Here is a 22969-nt window from a genome sequence, read left to right on the forward strand (position 1 = left end):
TTGTTTATTACTCCACATTTGGAATTTGTCTCAAAGATATGTCTACACTAAAATGCGGTTTCCTCATTTGACACCACAGTCTTTAGGAACTTCTCTTTGCTTCTTAATAGCTTTAATTCACCTCCTTAGTGGCTCTAAACTTCCATTTTGCTTTCCTGTAGAGCTTCATACAGAAACAATCACAAGTCCTTACCACTTCTCACCAACCATATCCACTCCATCTTTTTCCAGATCTCCAGGTTATTAATTTTGACATGTCTTCTCCATGTGAAGAATTTTTCCTTTAGTGGGCCTGGCACTTGTCATGCCTTTCATTTCCAGCTTAAAACCCACAAACAACATTATCTGGCATTAAGGATTTGTCAGTTAACAGTCAGTTTTAAGAGCTTGTGCACTTAACACTCAAAAATAATCACCCTGAAATAAACCACTAGCACAACTACATGCTGACTGCAGACACCTCAGTGGTGAACTCATGCTTCCACCAACACCAGTGGAAGTACCAGAACTTACACAAGGAGGGGCTAAATAGACATGCATTTCATCACCAGCACCTGATCTTCACTTTGCAATCCCAACCAGAGTGCTACAGCTGCATGCTGAGTTTCAAAGTAAAAACAAAATCACTGGTTCACATCAAAAGATGAGAATTGCATCATTTTATTTGCATCAAGGAACTGAATTAGACTCCTAGAATGGTAAAAAAAATAATTTTATATTCATAAATAAAAAATCAATTTGAATTACCCATTAAGCACTACACGAACTATAAAGACTCTTTCATTCCCTTTGAGCATATTATTACCATGCTAACAAGTTTCTCCCTTCTGATAACTAACAGCTGAGTAAACACTATTGAATTTTGGATGCAGTGGTTGAACCTATATTGACCTGTAACTGAGTCCCAGGTCTGTTTCTCTGATTGTTCACAGCACACTGACACCAAACATTCTGAGACACCCAAATACAATCACTGACAGGTAATGCTGCTTGCTCATTGGATCACTGAAGGTATTACCAAGATTACTTCAAATCCTATCTCTCCCATTGACATGTCTTGCACTGTCAGGCAACCTCCCACTGTCGTGAGATGCAAAATAATGATAAAGGGCACAATCCACTTTTAAATATGCTAGTATGAACACAGTGTGCACAGAGCAAAGAGCACTCTGCACAGCTCACTACAGCAGCCGACAAGGGGAAAGTTATATAGGTCTGTACAGTAAGCATCAGTCAAGGAATTGTACCATGTGCTGAGCCATGTGGATGAACCCCAACAGGCAGAGAAACCTGGATAGACACACCTGGACGAGACTGTTCATTCCACTGATAAGCAGCTCATGAGGGGAGAGCAGTCAATATTGTCTACTCAGCTTCAGCAAGGCCTTTGACACCATCACTCACAATATTCTCATACACAAATTCAGGAAGTGTGGACTGTATAAGTGGACAGTGAGCTTGATTGGGAACTGACTGAATGGCAAATCCCAGAGGGTCAAAATCAGTAGCAAAGTAGGAGGCCTGCCCCTAGTGGTGTCCCCCAAGGACAGTATTTTCAATACTGGGACCTGTATTTTTTAACTTGTTCATTCTTGACCTGTAAAAAGAGGCAGATTTCCCAGCAAATTCAGTTATGATACTATGCTGGGAGGAGTGACTGACATCCCAGAGTACTGTGCAGCCCTTCAGAAGGACCTTGACAGGATGGAAAGACAGGCAGAGAAGAGCTATCTGAAATTCTATAAAGGCAAATGCAGGAGAGACACAACCCCAGGTACCTTGGGCTGACCTGCTGGGGTGCAGCTCTGCAGAGAAGGACCTGGGGGTCCTGGCGGACAGCAAGCTGTCCATGAGCCAGCAGCGGGTCCTGGTGGCCAAGAAGGACAATGGGACCTTGGGGGGGCATTAGGAAGAGCATTGCCAGCAGGTCATGGAAGGTGATCCTGCCCCTGTACTCATCCCTGGTGAGGCCTCACCTGGAGTGCTGTGTCTGGTTCTGGGCTCCTCAGGACAAAAGAGACATGGAGCTCCTGGAGTGGGTCTAGCAGAGGCCATAGAGATGATGAAGGGTCTGGATTATCTCTCTTATGATGAAAGACTGAGGGAGCTGGGGCTGTTCAACATCAAGAAGAAACAACTGAGAGATGATCTCATCAATGTATACAAGTATTGGAAGGAAGGGTGTCAAGACAATGGACCAGAGGCAGAACACCTTCTCAGTGGTCCCAAGTGATTGGACAAGAGGCAATGGCAGACTGATGCCCAGGAACTTCCACCCGAACACGAGGAAGAATTTATTTGCTGTGCAGGTGACCATGTGCTGGAACAGATTGCCCAGAGAGGGTGTGGAGTCTCCTTCACTGGAGATACTCAAGAAGTGTCTGGACACAATCCTGTGAAATATGCTCTGTTTGGGATGACACAGCTTGAGCAGAGAAGTTGGACATGACCCACTCTGTCATGACCCTTCCTATTTGACCCATTCTCTGATCCTGTGAAGATGACAGTTCTAGAAACATAAAACAGCATCAGTACCACCCTTGGGTATTTACCTTGAAATAGCATTTCCTTGCTGACAGCTCATGCACTTATTTTGATTGTAATGGTGCAAGCTGGTACAGACAAAGTATTATATGTTATATTGGAATTAGATTAGCAACCACTTTGCAAACACCACTTCAAAATTTAGCTTATAAATTTATAAAATTTAGCTTCTGAAAGACAATGATCTTAGTTCTAATCCCAACATAGCAGGTGGGTGTCATGGCTTTACTCAGATGAAAATAATTTTAAAAAAAACAAGTCTCAAAACACTACTTAGTGCTTTCTGAGAAAAAAAATGGATACCATACAGTTGGTGCAGAAGTTTTGGCTCAAATTGCCTACTTTAGAGGCCTGTATTTACCAGCTCAATAAAAATAGTCAGCAAAAAATGCATACTACTATAGTTAAGCATCTAATCAAAGAGCAAGAACCAGTGTTTGTTAAGAGCTAGTTATTTCAGCATGACCTTTTTTTTTTATGAACAATTTTCCTTAAATGTTACCTGAATGAACTGGTAGGGTTCATGTCCTCAAAACTTATGTGTGAAAAAAGAACTAGAAAAGCCTCCCTCACCCCTACCTGTGCATAAGTATCGGAACAGATATGAAATGTAAGAAACCAAGCCCCAGTGTTTCTGTATCCATGAAATAAACAGTGGCAAAAAACAAGCAGGTCCATTAGCTACTTACAGAACACTTGCATTGCAAAGTCAGTTTTAAAGAAAGCTGCATTTAAAAACATTTTATGGCTGTATGCTAAACATGGTATAGTCTTCCCAAACTGGAGCACAGTTAGGTGCTTACATAGTTATGTCCAAAAGAGATTTAACTGATATCAACTTAACTAGTATCAAATACTAGTCCATGTAGCAGAAACTGCCATTTCCCACTCACTAACAGGCTTTGCATTTACAAACAGACAGGTTAATATAGTAAATAGAATACTTTGAGCAGGAAGTACTTATATCATAGTTGCAAAAAATTTTCCAGTTTTACTAGCAAATGAAAAGTAACAGTTCTTCAGGAAGACAAACAGCATAGATATAAGAAAAAATTATCTAGGGTTCCCTGAATAAGTGAAGTCTTGGGTTTTACAACAACATTAGCCAGTGGCAGAAGTACCAAGACAAAAAGACAAACATGAAGGTGGAGCAGAAGGTAACATCTACAAGATCTATATGTAGATTCTGTCTGTAAAGGCTGACTTAGTGCCAAGGATTTGAGGACTATCATGTCCATCTCTGAGCACTCAAGACAGGCAGTATTCTTTAAATGTTAGTATTCTTTAAATGTTAGATTGGCTGCTGTTACTAAGGAGGAGAAGGACTCTGTGAGTATATTTTAATGCCAAATAAAATCGTTCTTTGTAAGAACAATTGGGGAAGAAACAGAATGTCTTTCTTTGTCTAAGAACTTCACCCCAGAATAACATTAATTCTCCAGTTCTGCTAACAATAAAAGTGGCATATTGAAAAGGACCCTATAATACTCTTTATCATTCCATCCCAGTAAGAGAACTATTCTATTGTTGCAGTCTGATTTTAAAAACTATAAATAATACAGACAAAAGAGGAAGTTTTGTTGGGTTTTTTTTTAATTTCTATGTCACATTTAAGCTCACCATATACACAATTCTCAGTAAAAACTACTTCAGATCTCACGTGGCCCATTAAGATACACTGTAAGAGACATGGGCAGCATTCACATTCAGATATGAGGTTATCTTAGGGAATCTAGTGTTCAGTACTCATTTCACAAAATCCAGCCAAAATGGACCATTATTTAATCATGTACTTCAGCACCTGTGTCTTTTTCATGAAAACTTCTCAACGATCCTTTGAGTTTTACTATCATGCATAGCCAGACATACCATCTGAGCTGTGCAGTACTTCTGAGAACCCTGAGTACCTAGGACTCAAATCAGCAAGATACCATCTATTCCTAAGCACTGCTAATTGTTTCCTAGTAAAAATCAGTTCCTCCATATGTCTAGATGTAGAAAAGGGACATACACTCGAACATTGAAAAAGCACTTGGAAATCAGTATCCAGAAACTGAAAATAAGTTAATCCAACAGAAGTGTTCCTGCTTAATTGCAGGTTAACTCCTTTAGTCACACACAGTCAATGAAAAACCCAAGAAGTGCAAAAGCACAGGTGTTCTGACAAAGCTAATCATCCAAATATCTTCTCAGGACCCTAGTTTACTGCATACACTTATTTGACAACAGAGATACACAGCACATATTATTGCATATGCTTATTTTTGTTAGCATGAAAAGTACCCTAAGAAACCTGCTATAGCTGTGTACTTCACAGTAAGTCATACTGGAGAAAATAGTGTTTTCTCCAATATCACATAGTACATTTTTTCAGAATTTTGTACAGAGAAGCCAGGGCTAGCAGTCTGCTGGAAATGAACATGCCTACAAAGTAGGCATAAGAATTGTGAGAATACACGTCAAAGATTCAATACTTCTCTGTAAAGTGCTGTCCATTTAAAGCTCATTCTTCAGTTTTCAAAAGTCAAAGAAGATCTCATGTCCTGTTACGTGAAGAGTTTCAAGATTAACTATGCATCCAAGACTACAACAGACTATTTTAAAAGCACTTTAAAAACCAAAATTCTATACCCAGCCATATTACCTATTACGGTTTGGGCTGAATGAGTCTGTTTGTTTGGGTTTGGCTGTAGTATTGTTTTGTTTTACTACAAAATACATTACTCAAAAGGGAAAAAAATACCATTTCTCAATAAGCTGAGATTCAGCTTAGTGGATAGTCATAAAAAACCCTTCCAGACCTGAGCTTCAAAACTGAGGAGCAAAGTTCAACAGGGGTAGACCTGAGTTCAGACCTATTTAAACATTTGCCAACACAATAAACAGACACTGCTGTAGGAAAAGGTAGGTCTATCCCACTTGTAGTAGCCCTTCCCTTGTGCACACCCCTGTATTTGCAGCCAGCTAGGTTACAGTATTAACACAGCTCACAGCACCAACATTGGTGCTGCAGGAGACAAGTAGAAGAAGCAGTGCTTATCTTCTGTGGTTCCCACCACTTGGTGGCAAGATCTGTTCAGGATGTTGGCAAAGAGCACAACCACAAACATCAACAAAACAGTGCCTGTGAATCATTTGCATGTATGTGGAAGAAGAAGAAGAACCTGAGAGGAGCTATGTATTTCAAGTTCTCCCCTCCCATTACAGAAAACTAGTGATATAGTCTGCTTAAGTTAGCTAACTTGGTAACTGTAACTAAAAAAACCGGAAATCATTAATAGTTACCGGAAATGTCAATATATGCTTGTATCTGGCAACCCAGCATCATCTATTGCATGTTTAAACAGTATCTTCATAGACTAATTTTTTAACGATGACTGGCATTCATCACTATTTGCCACCAAAGAAGCATATCAGAGTGCAGTCTGTTGCCAGAAGCATGATTGTGATGCAGTTCCAGAAAATCAATACAGTATTGAAACAGAGTTCCATTACTTCACCAAATGGAGTAATGCCACTACCAGGACTCCGTGTAGATAAAACAGAGCTCAACACTGCATAGTGCAAGTACCAGGTAGAATAAACCCACAGCTCCCTCTAGCCTCTTCTCCCCTGTAATATTGCTGTCCTGAACACAATACTAATTTTGGTGGAAATCACATGGCTGAGCCTTGGGAAATATAAAAAACTTGAAACAGAATGGGGAAAAGAAGTCTACCATCAAAACTGGATACAAAAGCAGATTTTTCATAATGCAATACTTTCACACCCATTACACCTTACCTTTAAGATTGAATATATCTGAAAAAGCCTTGCAGGGAAGAACAGCACAAAACCCTGAACACGAACATTTGAAGCATACTCTTCAAAAATTTTTTTACAGAAAGCCTCCACCTAAATAGGGCTTTTAAATAGGGCATTTAAATACATGTTTCATGGCATCTTTAATAAAGAAGAAAAAAAAATAGAGGTGGAGTCTGGGTTTTTTTCCCCATTAAATAATACAGCACACTTTCTTTGTTCACTGTCACAGTTAACTGTTACTAACACTATAATCACACATGGGGAAGCCTGAGAGTCTTCTCCAGTGCAAAACTACCTCAGATACAAAGTGCACATTGGTAAAACACAGACACACATACATATACTCATGCAAGGTCCGTGCCAGACCTAGTCGCAGCACGCTGGGTATGAACACATTACACTGATTTCCTTGCTAAGTACCTTTTAACTTCTGAATTAGCAGAGACCTTAGTCCTTAGTAACTACTTGAGGCCTCAACAGCTTCCAAATTACAGATATCTAAAGGAGAAAAAAGACTAAGTTCTAGTCTCGTTGAATAGCTGCATTGTTCATATGGTCTGGAATACTTTGGAAAACCATAGCCTCAACTAAAGCAATGTCCAAGGCACCTACACTAATGAAAAACTACCAGTAAACTAGTGTTACATCATAAGATAATGCTCTTCTCTGAAGTACACTACTGCATAGGCCCAGATTTGAAAGGCAATGATTTAAAGAGTGATTAGCTAAGAGCCTTCAATCAAATTACAGCTTTATGAGACAGTCATGAAGAATAAATGTTTTGCAACAAAAATTTCCATAAAAGCGATATCTAAATTCTACTTAAAACATTTATTAACTAGGAGACAGAAATACTCTGCTCAGCTCTAGTTAAGAGTCATTGCCTTCCCTGATTAGAATTGCTGATCTGCTACAGAATTACAAGCCATTGCAATCTCTGTGGCTCCAAGACTGTGTATATCCTTAGATTCTGGCTCAACATCTAGTTGAGTCCTGCAAAGATAATAGTAACTGTGGTAGAGTAAGCACTGTTTTGGAAAAACAAATCACAAGAACACACACACAAAGAACACACATATCTGATGCTTGCCTTGAGACACTGAGAATAAAAATCATCTCAATATGATGAATCTGAAGGACTTATTAGCAGAAGTAGGATTTTTTTCTAAAGGGTTGGCCTATAAAATCTTAATAACGCATGGAAGTTCCAAAAAAGATCAATTGCAACTTTAAGACACTACAAATACCTTCACTAGATCAGCAGTCTTCCCCTCATGATGCTCAGGACACTCATTTATGTTTTGCGAAGCCAGAAGATCTGGTTGAGATTTCTCATGCTTGTTTTGAAGTCATCAAATGACTGTGACAGAACATAATTTAAGCATGGTAGAGGTCTACACATATTGTTCTCTGAAAAGTAGTTTATTAGCCATTTCAGGCTGACTAACATGCAGTTTGTATTCGTATTTATATATTACTAATTCTTTACAGATAATCAAGTTTTGTTAGCATTATCTGTAGAACTTGTTAGACTCTCCATTCTGCTACAGAAGACAGCATAAACTACTTTGCTGCCATTGCTTTCACACAATAAGCATCTCATTTTACCCCTGAGACAGCAAGGTGGCCAGGAATTGCAGTAACGCTGAACTACTGCCAAGAAGCTACACCTGCTCTACTATCTGCAGTATTTCCGTGGAGCACAGCTGATGGAAGTATTGCTAAAACAAAGTTTTGGGAAAGCTACCATTAAACCTTGTAGGAGGAAAACAGGTTAAAGAATTTGAGTCTGAACAAATTCAATGACCAATAATACTTCTGCCTCCCAACTGCTTTATAGTGTTCATGTCTTGTTACTCAGATACAGAAAGCAAACTGAAACATGTCAGGACAAGACTGTAGTTTGTCCTGTTCAAAGAAATGTGTTTGACTAACTGCACATACTTCAAATAGTGTAAGATCTAGGAGTGGATCAACCAGATGCAGACTACCAAAAATTAAAATACTTATTTTTAGGCAAGTGCAGCACTAACAAGTATACCCTAAAATACTAATCTTTCTCAATATTCTCTAACCATCTTAAGAACCCTAATATTCTAATACCGCCATCTCAAACTGACACGTATCATAACCATCTTTACAAAGACAACATACTAAATATAGTCCAACAAAAGTGAAGATGAAGCCTTTATAAAGACACCTTGATTAACATGACATGACAGAGATGAGCACATCTTCCAGAAGCTTTTACCTTGTAATTCCTTATAATTCAGCATGAATGATGGAAAAAGCAAATAGCAAATTTAGATATTTGTCCACAGCCATAATGTAAAGGCCATCACATGAAGTAGTTATGGAGAGACTACCCATCATTAAATCAGGAATTAATACTAGATATTATGTTTAATAGGACATCATTTTATGTATCCCTACCAGAATTCACAGCTGTGCAGCTTCCCCATTGTGTCTGGAAAGAAGTGTATTCATTACATGCCTAAACAACTGCATCACTGTCTCTACTTCCCCTGCTCACAGATCAAAGTACAAGGAGTACCAATGACAAGAAAAATACAGCAATGGTTCCAACTTGTAACAGTACTTACCTGGTCAATGCATCCAATAGCCTAAGCTGCCAGTATAAATCCTGAGCATGCTTTAAAGCTGTTACTTGAGAATTTTTAATGCAATCAGACTTCTGCTCAAAGAAGACTGGGCAATACTGACAATGAACACAGGAATACATGTTATCAACTAGGAACAGAACATAGTTCATACACGAAATCCATGTTTCCCTCTTAAAGAATGCTATAATGTATGTGGTCAATCCAACAAAAGGTTGTTCACAACTGTTATATCACTCAACAGTAACTATTGATAAGAACTTGTCTTTATGCAACAGGAATGAGAGGTACTGGAGGAAGAGAGACAGACTGGCAGATAAAGGAACAAGATTGGACAACCTCTGTCTGGCCTATATGATCCACAGGGCTTGATACACTTACCTTCTGTGAGATGAGAGACATGTGCAGACACATAGGATACAGCACTAAGAAAGTGTCCTGAACTACTCTAAATTTCCCTAGTTTCAAAATTCCTAAAAAAATGTTTAATAGCAGCACTGGCCCAAGGCCCAGTTGGTTTCCACCACACACCCAGTGCATAATTACCTGGCTTGCCTGACGGTATTGCACATCCCGAACAGACTGAACTACACCAGCAGAACACTGAATTCTTTATTATATGAAAGGAAACTAAAAAAGCTCTTGCTGGTTTGGCAAGCCAACTTCTCTCACCCAAGTTGTCTGTGTTCTAACCATTGAAATAGGTGAGCTCTCCACCAGCCAGGTACCACAAGATCAGTCTACAAGCTTACACAGCATAGCAGTACCCATTAAATACTGAATATAATACAGAGACCATCATGTGACCCAGGTACATTGAATTACCAATGATTTTGCAACTTTATTCTAGAACACTCAATTTTTAGACCTTAGTAGAGTATAGAGTATCAGCTGCTGAATTAAAAGCCCAGTGCACCTTGGTGTAGAAATACTCTGAAATTTCATTTCACTTGCATTTAGAAATGAATGGGCACTTGCACTTAGAAATTAATACAAAACAGCTACCAAATCAAGACCTCTGCTCTGAACAATAACAAATGTCTGATACTTAACCACAGATCCACTAGGTAGGTGCTGGCCCTGACTTGGGTGTGCTCACTCATATTTAGAGAGATGCAGCTTATCAGCAACACATTCCTACATTTCAGGGTTTGTCCTCCTTGTTAGAAGATGGTCTGCAAAGGAATCCTATAATGCAGTACCCCAAAGCATACTGTCTAAAACGTCTTTAAAATACTTGATAGCAAATTTAGTCTTCTTGACCTTAAAGTGCCAAGATACTACTCAAGTCATCACACCAACAACTGTGTTTTATTAAGATTATTTCAGTTCTCTAAAGATAGGGACTTTTACAGTTAATATTAAGAAGCTAAGACACGAAAACACCAGGAGAAGCTGGTGTTCTGGAGTTCTGGAGACAAAATGCTTGCTCCTCTTCAACAGTTCAGTGGATTTGTAATATGATATATCATATCTACAAATATGGTATTGATTTTAAATCAGTGAGAAGGTGTACATTATTTTAATTTTACATAATCCTGTGTCCAACTAGAATTTTTAAGTATATATCCCAAAAAATTACAATATCACTTAGACTTTTGGCAGAAACATCACTTTCTTGGATATGTAGACAGCTGCAAGTGTGGGCTTATTCTGTTTGAATTTTTTTAATGGAACAGAAGACAACAGAAAAATAAAAACTAGCCTAATGATTAAGGAGTCATTCTTTCCTGTATCTTGACCTGTGACCCCCAGTGATAGGACAGAGACAAGGATGAAGCTGTTATTGCTATGTTATGTTATAACACATGCAAGGAAGTTAATAAACTGAATTCAAATGTCCTAAACAGCTTGAAGAGACATCTGTGACTCCCACAGTAATATGCCAATTGCACATCCAAATTCTTAAATGGCCAAAATACAAGGGACATGATTGGTAACTTTTGTAGACTTTTAACTACTGTCATTAAATCTTATAAAAACAGCATCTTGCTAATGCTGCCTCTACCTTGCAGATCATACCAGGTTTCTGTTGCTTTGGAACATGGACGAGTTTCCATTCCACTGTCAGACAAGTCCAGTAGCATGAATTATTTTTTTCAAACTATACAAATTCCTAAGGATATGACTGCAGAAAGTTTTCATAGGTACCTATGTCACATTTTTACCTACCAATTTATATGCCATCTGACTGATTTTATAGATTTTATTCCTTCTCATTTCCTGAAGCTCTCAAGTGGATTCTCCAGTTTACTAAGGAACCTGCTGTGAAGCCGATTTCCCTAGAGCCTTCAATTTATTGAGAAATTCCCACGTTCGATATTCTTTGAAGACTCCACAAGAGTGAATGCGAGCCTTCGCTGTTCCGGAATTTCACCCTAGCGCACTGAGTTTAAAGCACTCGTTTTCTGGACTGAAAATCGCCTAACAACCCGGGAAAGGTCCTCATGGTGGGGAACTGGGAGCCGAGACGGCTCTTCCAGAATTCCGATGTGACTACGGCGGAGATAAACCTCTGCAGATCGCGGTGCGCCCCTCACGGATCGCACTGCTCTCCCCTCACCGGGCTGATGCATGGCACTGAATGCAGCAGGATTCCTGCTGCTGGCGCACCCCGCCAGTGAGACCCCTCGACTTCGTGCGCATCCCGCAGCGCCCACAGCTCCACGGGCGGCCGCTCCCACCCCCAGCCCCGGCACCAGCCCGGCGGCCCCCGCGACATCCTTACCCCATGGCGGCCGGCAGCGCCTGGCACCGGTGGTGCCGCGTCCCCGGGGCGCTCCTCGCCGCGCCGGCAGCTCTGCAGCCCCGTGGCGGCGGGGCTGCTGCTCTGGGCTCGCCGCAGCTGCCGGGGGCCGAGCGGGGCCGCCCGCGCCCTAGGGAGCGCCCCCCGCGGGCCGGGCTCCCATGGCCACCGGCCCCGCCGGGCGCCCGCAGGCAGCGGCTCCGGCTCCCGGGCGGGCGGCAGCGGTGGCTTCGGGGGCGGACGGATCCCCTCCTGCAGGCGAACGGGGAGGCGCTCGCCTTTTCCGAGAGAGACTGGCAGCGGCTGCGGCGCTTCTCGCCGGGACGTGCGCGGCCGCGGAGGGTTCCGTGTGCCTCAGAGGCGGAGCGGGATGGGGCAGGAGGTGCGCACAGAGCTCCACGCCGCCGCTCCCCCTAGCACCGCCGCCAGCAGCGTGGCGGGCACGGATGCATTTTCCCGAGAAGGCAGAGCGAGCCGTGGCACCGGCGAGGGCATCGGACTCCCGGCGAGAGGCCGCTACCGACGAGCTGCGGCCGCGCGCCGCCCGCGGACAGCGGGGCGCCGCGTTCCCCCGATCCGCCCGCCCGCCCACCCCCGGCTGCGGAGATGCGGGGCACCGCTCCTCCTTCCCGCGGCGGCGGGCCCGCTCCTCGCCGTCACGCCTTCTTCTGCAGCGAGCGGGCGGGCATCGTCCTGGGGCGCGGCGGATCGGTCACTGACAGCGGGCGGCGGGAGGGGCTGCCGCCGCCGAGCCCGCGCTGTTCTGCGGCGGGGCCGCGGGCTCAGTCCCGCCGGTGGGACAGAGGGAGGGAGCGATGGCCGTCTCAGGCGGTGCCCGGCTGCTCCGGCGCCACCGAGCCGCTGCCTGTGCCCGCTCGCATCCCCCGCCTCCGCCTCACACCTCCGCCACCGCCCGCTCGTCCCCTCGCGGTGGGCAGGCGCAGCCGCCGCGCGGAACCCGCTCCTCCGTCCCGCTCCTCCTCCTCGGGGAACGGGAAGGGAAGGGAAAAGAAAGGAAAAGGCGAGAAGAGCGGAGTAGAGCCGCGCCCTGTCCTACAGCCCCGCGCCGCACGCGGCCAGCGCGTTCCTGCCCGCGGCGGCACCTGCTCGCTCTGCCTCCATCCTCCGCCCGGGGAGCTTTAAATAGAACACGTCACCGCGCTCCCCTACGCACCGACGTCACGCCCCGCTCCCGGCGCTGACGTCACCGGGGTGCGGAGGATGATGTCAGAGTGGTCCACGCCGCCGGAAGCTCTTCTATAATAGGGAACGGCGGTGGGGGGGAGAGCGGAGCGGGGAGGGCTCGGGGTGCTGGCGGCGCCCGGGCCGCCTCCTCCCGCCCCCGGCCCCTGCGGCGCCGTCTCCACGGCAACGCCGCGCCCGGCGGCTCGGCGGGGAGAGCCGGTGTCACGGAGTCACGGGCGAAGGCGGCGCGGAGCCCTCTCCGGAACGTGGCTACTGCAACTTCCCAGCCCTCCGCCTTGCCAAAACATGGGCCCGCGTCCCGCTGCTCTGCAGACACTGCACACATAACACAGACAGCGTTACCGGAAAAACGGGGAAGAAATGCGGCAGCCATTCTAAAATTGTCCCCCCAAAAATGTAGATTCCAGCACATCCACGCTAGTACTATCGAAAAGAAAGAGTCAGACTGTAAGCTGGATAGGACATACAATATTTGGCTGAGTTCTTCACTTGTGACATGAAAACAGCATGCTTCTAATCCATCACTTGCCCAAGGTCCAGCACCATGTACTATCTTGCAGGGATACACCTCATCTCAAGTTCTGCAAATACTTCCATTAACTCCCTGAGATTCCATCAACTTGTAAACATGAGGTTTAACTGCTCAGTACACTGCCAGTGACATTGGGATTTCCCAGGTGGAACATACTCCTTGCTAGGATGTCTTTCAGTGTTCTCATTGTATTTTCTGCTTAAGTGAGGTTGTAGCTACTAGAAGCTACATATGTATAGAGAGATATTAAACTACAATGACCGTAAGAGGAAGATATTGATACTACACTAGATGCCAATCTCACAAAAAAATTGAAGAAGCTCAAAATATTCCCAATGTGTGTTACAGAATTGTAAAGTATGATAAAATCAACCATGTTAAAGCAGTTGCTTTAACAAAGGGTTGTTTGTCCTCTCATAAAACCTCTATTATTTAGGACCGAGTGTATCCCAGAAGAAGCTGGAATAAAAGACAGCATTCACCTAACAATCTAATCTTTCTAGAGTCAGGATGCACATTTACAAAACTTATTTTAATCTACAGATGCATGTTTTACAGATTCTTGTTTCAACATTTTGACCTCTAAAAGTAATCAGCTATGGGAAAAGCAAGGATGACAAATTAAATATCAAGACAAACCTCCTCCAATCACAATCATAGGAAACCCAGCATGAATCATTACTATGGGAGTAGCAGCAAGGCATACTGCCTCACGAGGCAGAAAAGAACAGCTTCCTCAGTTGCCCATTTCTCATTTCCCACACATCACCTCATAAGCTAAAGGCACTGAGCTAAGAAGATTTTAGTTTGAGTGACAACAGTCTGAGGTTTGTTGTTTGCAATGCTAAGAACCTGCACAGTTATGACGAGGCTGCATAATTTCGCTGGACTGCAATTGCTGTGGTTGAGCCTCACCTGCTGGCTCTGAAACGTGAAATTCTATGTATTTTCCACTAAAAATAAAACCATGTGCACAGACTTCTATCATAAAACAGAGGTACTCTCTGGTGTTGGGATAGGGGGGAACATGGAGATCCACAACTATTCTTTCTTCTCTATTAGAGTGAAAAAGATAAAAATTAATGCCAACTAGGCAAGCATAAACAAAAAGTAGCTTATATGTATGTATTCACTGATGTCAACTAGCTGGGAGTCTATATTCATTAGCTTCTAAAAGTCTGAAATGATACTCCATGAAGTAATGGCAGGTCAACAGCAAGGAAACTAAGGCTTTAATTTTATATATGAGTAACTGTTTCATCAGTTTTATTCTTTCAGCTCAAGCTCACACACTAATGCAAATGCTTTAGTGTTTCATTATGTTCACAGTATTTTGTTTAGATATCACAGATGATTCCATCTGTCTCTGCCTTTCAGCTTGTTCACATATTTGTCTTGCATGAAGTCTACTTTTCCGCAGCATGGGTACAAACACAGAAATCCCCAAGAATGAAAGTAAAAGAGAAGAAATATAAAAGAAGACAAATACACACTGAATACTGGGGTAAAGAATAGTGTGTTCACTTGAGAATAAGAGGTGTGAACAGAATCATGGACAAAGAAACATGTGGAATATCAAGAATGTCTTTACTGACTTGTGAAATAAATGAACTGTATATTTCATGCACTTCTATAAGTAATAAAATATGAGTACTGGGAAAGATAAGATTCTGGGTAGGGGAACAGAACTGTTGGGACAAAGGAAGTGTCACTTCAAGAAAATCTGATGATTTTTTTTAAGTTTTTTTCATTCTTAATTCTTCATTTTAACAGTTTTTATTTATTATTACATTTAAGTGCAGAAAGTCCACCTTATTAATTACTTCTCTTCCACATTTACTGCTATTTCAAGAACTGCCTCCAGTTCTGACAGGTTTCTCTAAGATTTAAGCTTTGTCTCAATGACACCCTTTTACAGTCTTGATTAGTTTCCAGGTTGATTGTGCTAACATTATTTGTCTTGTGGAAAAAGCCTCTGTTTATACTTGCCAAGCTTACTGAAATCCCTTTTCTGTCTTGCCTTTCCCCAGATTAATATATGATAGAAAAACATGGTGATCTATGTCAGCTAAGGCAGAACCGTATATATAGATACAAAGTAAGCAAGCCAAGTGATTAATCATAGATATTAATAGGAGAAATACACAATCACCTCATCTTGAAGTCTGAAGTGATAAAACATGGAGAATTTTAGCAGTGATGACAAGACTTTTAGCTCTAAGTTAATTGCTTTGGGGTTTTTCCCCTGCTATTTTAGAGCACTTCTTTGTCTAGAGCACTTTGATGAAGGCAGTCTTGAGCATTGCCTGGAAACCATCAGCAGCTCAGAGCCTGTTTTTTCAGAAAAATACCAAGTAATGCCACAGTCAAATAAGAGATGGATGGCTTCAGGCAAAGCAAAGCACAGGGTGGTGCAGGAGAAAGAGTGTAATTTTGCAGCGTTGAAGTAGCATCTTCCTGGCATGTATATTCATAGCCAGCTACTGAACTGCCAAGCCCTGTTCTGATACCCTTGCCCAGGATGGCCAACCAGCTGGGGCAACACCTGCAAACTTGGCAGCAATTACTGGTATCTCTGAAAGGAATGCTACTTTGAGTCTCTCAGTAGGATACCTGTAGATGGAAAAAAAACCCAGATGGCTGTGCTGTCTGAATTTCAAGCCTGCTGTGTATCAACATGGCCACTGTCCTGCTCAAAGTCCTGGAAGAGCAGAAGTACAGAGCTGGAACATCAAGAAGCACTACAAAGGTCTGCATTTTGCCAAACTTTGTATGGTTACTTTACTTTACTTGTGGTTTTTTTTATTCCATGCAAAACCAGATCTGCACCACTTGATTGCACACTGGCTAGGAGCTACCATTCCCATGGAAAAGACAGGAGAATCCCATTAAACTATTCCAAGCAGTGGAAAGATTTGAACTGCAATTGTTTGTTCAGGTCCAGTTGACACACACAAAACAAATAAATTCTAGCTGCAGCAAAACCATAAAGAAACTGTTAAAGGGTTGTTTAGGGAACCTTGGAGCAATTATTGGCCAACCAAAATTGGCTTGTTTGGTTAATGAAAGTAAAATCCAACATGACATATTATTATGCTCTCCAAGTATTTTGGGTGAGGTTAATACAAGCAAGGGAGCAAGAAGAGCTATTAAATGACAAAAGAATTAACAAGAATAAACCTTCTATAAATGTTTTTTCTGGTACTCCAAAGGTTATTTCTCTTCAAGAAGCTCATACATTCAGGAGTAGCCTTCCTAAACAAGGAATCCTAAACAAGGACGGGGTGCAAAAGAAGCAATGACTGAAAAGTAATCACATATGGCAGCCATCTCTGACTCTATCTGGGAGAAGGTAGAGGTAACTAAGGACATAGACATCTTTGCTACAGCAGCTCACATCTTGCAGATACTGCTTCCTTCACAGCTCTAGGCTGGGGTACTACTGCTCCTCCCTTACATCAGCTATTTTTTTCTGTTCGTTTGTACTGTTTGTTCAATACCAGGCGAGTTTAAATTCTACAATCCCTAAGGAAACCGATGATGTTTATTCCCACGGAAGGTGAGGGAACCAGCACCTCACACTTGCTTCACTTCTCATCCATTGCTGCTATTTAATGTCTCCTTCCATCTCCTACTCCTTTATATCTTCTTCTTGCCCTCTTTTCTCCTGTCTAATCACAAATTTCTCTCCCCACACACATGATTCTTTCAGTGAGTGGGATCACTTCTCCATCATTTTCCCTTGCAGGATCTGCATTTAATATATATGTGGATAAAAGAGGGGAGGAGAGTAAATGTCATCCTCTTCCCTAAGCCCAAGGTTTTTGTCTGAATTTTCATCAGTCTAGAATAAACTTCACTGTTATATCAGGTGGGCCTGGAGGGATTCTGGACCAATTTTAAAACCACTGTTTTTTCTCCTGGAATAGATGAAGAAACATAAGGGTTGCCTTATATTCAAGTAAATGTGGTAGTCTCAAACTAAGACTAGATTTGATTTTGAAAGAAACTGTATGACATAATTCCCTGAAATGCCTTATGGTCCAATATTTCTAACTCTGTGCTGTTGCCAGTGAATGCTAATTTTCCAGCACCCACTTCCAACATTTCATTGTCTTGCCACCAGAAATGTATCGCACATCTCCTACACAGCTCTGTGGCAGTACACCCCTACTGGAATTTTTTTAAAGAAACTGATCCCTGACTAATGCTTTTATTTCTTACTTAGGTTTATCAGTGACTGTTACTTCCTCCAGTGCTTTTTCTCACCGTACAGAAAGCACAGTTTATGCCACTGGACTGATAAGGTCAACTTGTAATTTCTGTCTTACTTCACCAAGTTTACCTAGAGATACCATTCAGTTTTTGCAGTTTCAGCTGAAGATTATAAAAATATTGTAAAATAATCACTGTGTTTTTTACATACGGGTATTTACAGAGTAAGTATGTGTGAGAAGGCAGAGGAATGAGGGGAAAGGATTTTTAAGACTTGAGGTTCCTAATGTTCAACATCTGTGCATTCCTTGCATATCATTTGAGAATAGCCAATTAAAAGAACCTCACATAAACCTGACCCTTTAATCTTGCAGATGCCGGAATTCTAAACTGAGCAAGAGAATATTCAGGCTTGTAGCCTAATGCAAGATTTGCTGAGGTTTGATACTGCTCATCAAGTTATTGGGAAGGAAACTGGAGGAGAAGGAGCAAGAGCTCCTGTGAAGTACAGTACGAACTGCTGGAGAGAAGAAGACACATTTGCAAATTATAAACTTCTTTGGTTTATTTTCATACCTTGTCGAAGAAGTGTACCATTGTACTGCTTAAATTGAAGTATAATGAAGTTACTGTTTTCAGTTTACCTCTTGTAGATTACTTGTGTTTTCTAGGATTTTTGTCTTCATGTGATGATGCTTTGAAATGTGATGGCCATAATGTGCAGTTGTAACTCAGAAGATGTGCATTTTAATTCCTGGGCCAAAAGTTGTCTATAATACTATTTTCTAGATACACATCATACAGTCACTTTAATATGAGTGCCAGATAGTCAGCCACAGCTAATATCTGATTTCTGATGTTTGCTGAGTAGCCAGTGCCATTAATATGTATTGTAAGTAGCACTCAATGTAATTAGTATTCACATAAAAAGGACACCTATATAGAGTTGGATAAAGGGGAAGTAATTAAAACCATATTATAATACCTATCTAAAGGTGTAGAGTTAAGGCTTCCATGGCAACCTTAACTCTGCATTTCCTGCCTTTAGTGATTTTAAAAGCTCAGCTTCACTCTTCCTTTAATATAGTATTTCACACTGAATACTTTCACCAATAGAAAGGTTCTTCTGAAACCTGACATTTCTAGGACTCCTAATACTAACCCAGTTTGCACAGCAACAATTATAAATTATTCAGAAGAAACTGTACTAATACATAGTGCACAGCAAAGACTGAACTTGCCTTAAGCTGGTGTAATGTATTATGGATATGTGGTAGCCTTCTCATAGATAAGGTGCTGGCAGCTTCCCTTTGGATCTCTTCATTGCCTCTGTGACACTGACTGAAGAACTAGCTGGCCTGAAAAACACCGTATTAAAACTGATGATGAAAAGGAACATGCCTGCAAATACAAAATTGGAAAAAATTATCTTCTTTGCATTACAACCCATGAAAAAACATTAGCAAGTACACCTGGAAAATTGGTGGTGATTGTGAATATAAGCAACACTTCAGATTACTGTTTAAAATTGTTCCAATTTTGAACTTCTATCTTTTGCTTAGACTTATGTAACTTGTTTCAGGAAATGTGTATTGGCACAGATACGTGTCCATCTTTTGGGTACCTGCATTTTAACGTAAGTGTCAACTTCTATGGCTTACTAGTAACATAAATGCTATTGACTTGGAAGATGGCGACCAGGTTTTCAGAGACAAATTACATAGGACCAGCTCTTTTTAGGATGCTTTACTTGAATGGTTATTAAAAACTGTATCTTCAGTTATTCCTATTGTAAGGCTTCCTAGAAAAGTTTCAAAGAAAACATCTATATACATATTGCAAAGTTTAAGGTAATCCTTGTCCTTGTTAACAAAAATGTTCTGATTTCGTAAGCAAAACTCCTGAACACTACATTTTACTACATTTTATTTCAAGGCCTTTGTGATATAGGAAAATGTTATTCATTCATCTGTGTCTGTAATTATCTGACTGAAGGATGTCAAGGCAATGGATTCAGGCTTTTCTCAGTGCTGCTGAGCAATAGAGCAAGAAGCAATGGGCAGACACTGATGCCCAGGAAGTTCCACCTGACCATGAGGAGGAACTTCTTTACCCTTCTATACTGTGCACTGGAACAGATTGCCCAGAGAGGCTGTGGAGTCTCCCTCACTGGAGATACGCAAGCACCATCTGGACACAATCCTGTGCTGTGTGCTCTGGGACAATCCTGCTGGAGCAGGAAGGTTGGACCATATGACCCACTGTGGTCCCTCCCAAACTGACTCATTCTATGATTCCGCCAAATGTATTTGAAATCTGGCAAATTTTTGTGTAAGTAGACATGTAATACTCAGAATATTAATCTCCTTAATAATCTGCTCTGTGGGGGTAAGATTAAAATAAAGGAATTTCTTAGTTGATAGGTAAATATCTTTGACAACAAAACCATTATTATAAGGATTTTTTTTCCATAAAATACTGTCATCATGTGCATCCAAATGATGAAATTTAGTTCTTAAACATGAACAAACTCATGCATCAAATAAAACTGGGCAGTCAGATGCATTTTCCACAAACAAGTAAGCAACCAAAACCAGATATAAAAACCTGAAAGACACAGTAAAAGAAAATAATACAAGAGAATTTATGTTGGCCACCAACAGATAGCTTCTTCACTCTACTCAGCCTCTGGCAGTACATACAGAAGATGTTAGGAAAACAGAATACAGGTAGGAAGTTATATTTTATTTACTAATCCACAGCGGGACCTTCCCAATTTGTTCAAGTCCCAGTATGCTTATTGAGAACTCATAAATTCTAAGTGATGCTTAAACGTATAATTTAAAATCAAGTAGAAAATAGAGATAATACTGACTTTATTAAGTGTTTAATTCAGGAGGGAAAAAAAAATTGTATCTGTCTGTCTGGCAGTCTGGGGATGTTACTATATGAGTGAAGATAAGTTGATGGATATTACCTCCAGATCCATTAACCTTAAATCCATTTCTCTCAACTACTTATAAAAACTGGGCAACAGTGGATTATCTACTAGACCTTTGTAACAACAATAAAATTCCTATTAAAAACTTAACCCTTAGAAACTGACTTATCTGGCATGTCCTTCAAAAACTACTGAGGAGTTTAGTACTGAGGCATGAAGAATATGAATATCCTCCTAAGGGTAAAATGGGCTAATACAAAACAGGAAAAAAAACCCCCAGTTTTGTAGAATTGTGCAGAATAAATTTACTTTATCCACTGTTTTCAATGCAAATTCATGACCCTGTGTATTAAGATGTGTCTTTCTTCACATAAGAGAGAAAAGATTAAAATTTAGGAAAACTTAGACCTTCCTTTAAAACACTTGTAGTTAAAGGAGTATAATTACAAAAGTTACAGAAACAAAAAACTGAAGTAATGAAGTTACTAGCAATAAATTCTGTACTGTATATTATGTGATAGCCATATACATATAAAATTAGTACACGGTATGTAAGAAATACTTTCAAAGGACTAAAGAAATCATATAAGGGCATACATGAACATCACTTAATCTGGCTGAAGGTTGAACATCAGAAAAAGAATGCTGCACAGTAAGCAAAAATTACTACAGTTGTGTAATTAATTACTAATTTTTTATTCAGTGTGTACTTGCTAATCTTTTGAATCTTGTTTTTAATGCCTTTATGACTTTTTAATACTGCTTTCTAATGGACATCTAATTTATGATCTTTGTATTATTATTAAAATCTTCTTTCTGGGGAAAGCTGCTTTTTCCCAGGTACATAAAATTTGTTTTAGATCTAAATCTCAGTTCGGCTTCAATCCCAGAATATCCTGATTTCTAAATGAAATTCAAAGCATCTCATATGGGTATCATGCCTAAAAAGCTTCAGTCTTCCAATCTTCACAGTGGATCCTGCACTGTATTAATCCCTGTTATAGTGCCATTTATTTCACTGTAGCTACATTTTTTATTTTAATATATGTGCTATGTTTGGTCTCAGTACTAAATATGATAAAGGGGTACTGTTGGGGGTTAGGTTGGGGTTTTTGGGGGGGTTTTTTGGTCGTGGGGTTTTTTTTTTTGTTGTTGTTGTTTTTTTTTCTGGCCTGCTCGTGGAATTTTGACCCATTAGTTGCGGGGACAACCTAACTGTGGGTACTTAGCGGGTGCTCGACAAAAGACAAAGAGTGGCCAGGCCCAGGGGTGGAAGAGGGGCAGGAAAAAGGAGGGTGGGGACAGTTTGGCGGGCTTTTCTTCAGCTTCGGAGAAAGACATTTTTGGGCGCGGAGCTGTTACGGTGGAGAGAAGAGAATTTCGCCATCACCCAGACGGAGCTGCTGCTTCTTCTCCTTCTTCCCTCTTCGTTGGTTGGCCTCACACCCCCTGTCCTGCCGGGACGTGTGGCAGTGCCAGGCACCGCCGCGGAGCTGCTGATCCACCTCATCCACCGGCCCAGGATCTCAGCTCATCCCTGCTGATACACCTCATCACCGGCCCAGGATCTCAGCTCATTCCTCTGCTGTTCCACCTCAGCCACCGGCCCAGGATCTCAGCTCATCCCTGCTGATACACCTCAGCCACCGGCCCAGGATCTCAGCTCATCCCTGCTGATACACCTCATCCACCGGCCCAGGATCTCAGCTCATCCCTGCTCTTCCAGCTGAGTGTTCCTCAGAGCCCTGCAGGAGCACCGGGACTGACTGCCCGAGGGGTTTGTGAAACAAAGCCTCTCCTCCATCCCATCTCAGCCGAGAAAGCTGTCCCGGGGTCCCTGGTTCTGTTTTCTTGTTAATGCTGTAGTTACTGTTGTTTGCTTGCCTGGTTATTCTAGTAAAGAACTGTTATTCCTATCCCCAGATCTCTGCCTAAAAGCCCATTGATTTCAAAATTATAATAATTCGGAGGGAGGGGGTCTACATTCCTTCATCCCAAGGGAGGCTCCTGCCCTCCCTAGCAGACACCTGTCTTCTAGAACCGAGACAGACACTTAGAATGAAGTTCTGTATCGACAAAAGTTTCATTGTTTCAGACCTGGTCCCGGAGACTAACAACATCATATTACATATATTACAGCTGGTTTTGAAATTGAAAAAAAATGTCTCAGGTAAGTTAAATAATTTCCCAGAAGGGACGGGGTATACAAACACATGTTTTTCATCACTCTTAATGAGTGCAGTAGTATAGGTGCCCTATTGTAAGGCTGTTTGCTATGGTAGGCACATCCTAACCATATACCTGTCCAAACTCCCATAGGTCTTCTAAGGTCCCAAGAGGCAAAGAAAAGTCTGTAGATT

The 22969-nt window shown here is 41.7% G+C and overlaps 1 protein-coding gene across 3 annotated transcripts in view; it reads right to left on the bottom strand.

Moving 5' to 3' along the window:
• Positions 1 to 13088, bottom strand: part of HOMER1 (homer scaffold protein 1) — an 88724-nt gene extending 75636 nt beyond the window's left edge. Inside the window, exon 1 of one of the 3 annotated variants that reach the window (XM_086869755.1) lies at positions 12890 to 13088. Coding sequence is in view for 1 of the 3 variants with exons in the window: in XM_086869753.1 (XP_086725879.1) it covers positions 11698 to 11702 (5 nt within the window). In the remaining 2 variants the exon portion in view is untranslated. Of the gene's footprint in view, positions 1 to 11697; positions 12122 to 12818; positions 12868 to 12889 lie in introns of those variants that run through there. The other 2 variants (XM_086869756.1, XM_086869753.1) reach the window with 2 other exon arrangements.
• Positions 13089 to 22969: the final 9881 nt, after the last annotated feature.

The sequence above is a fragment of the Cyanistes caeruleus genome, chromosome Z, assembly GCF_971803275.1.
Source record: "Cyanistes caeruleus chromosome Z, bCyaCae1.hap1.1, whole genome shotgun sequence".
NCBI lineage: Eukaryota > Metazoa > Chordata > Aves > Passeriformes > Paridae > Cyanistes > Cyanistes caeruleus.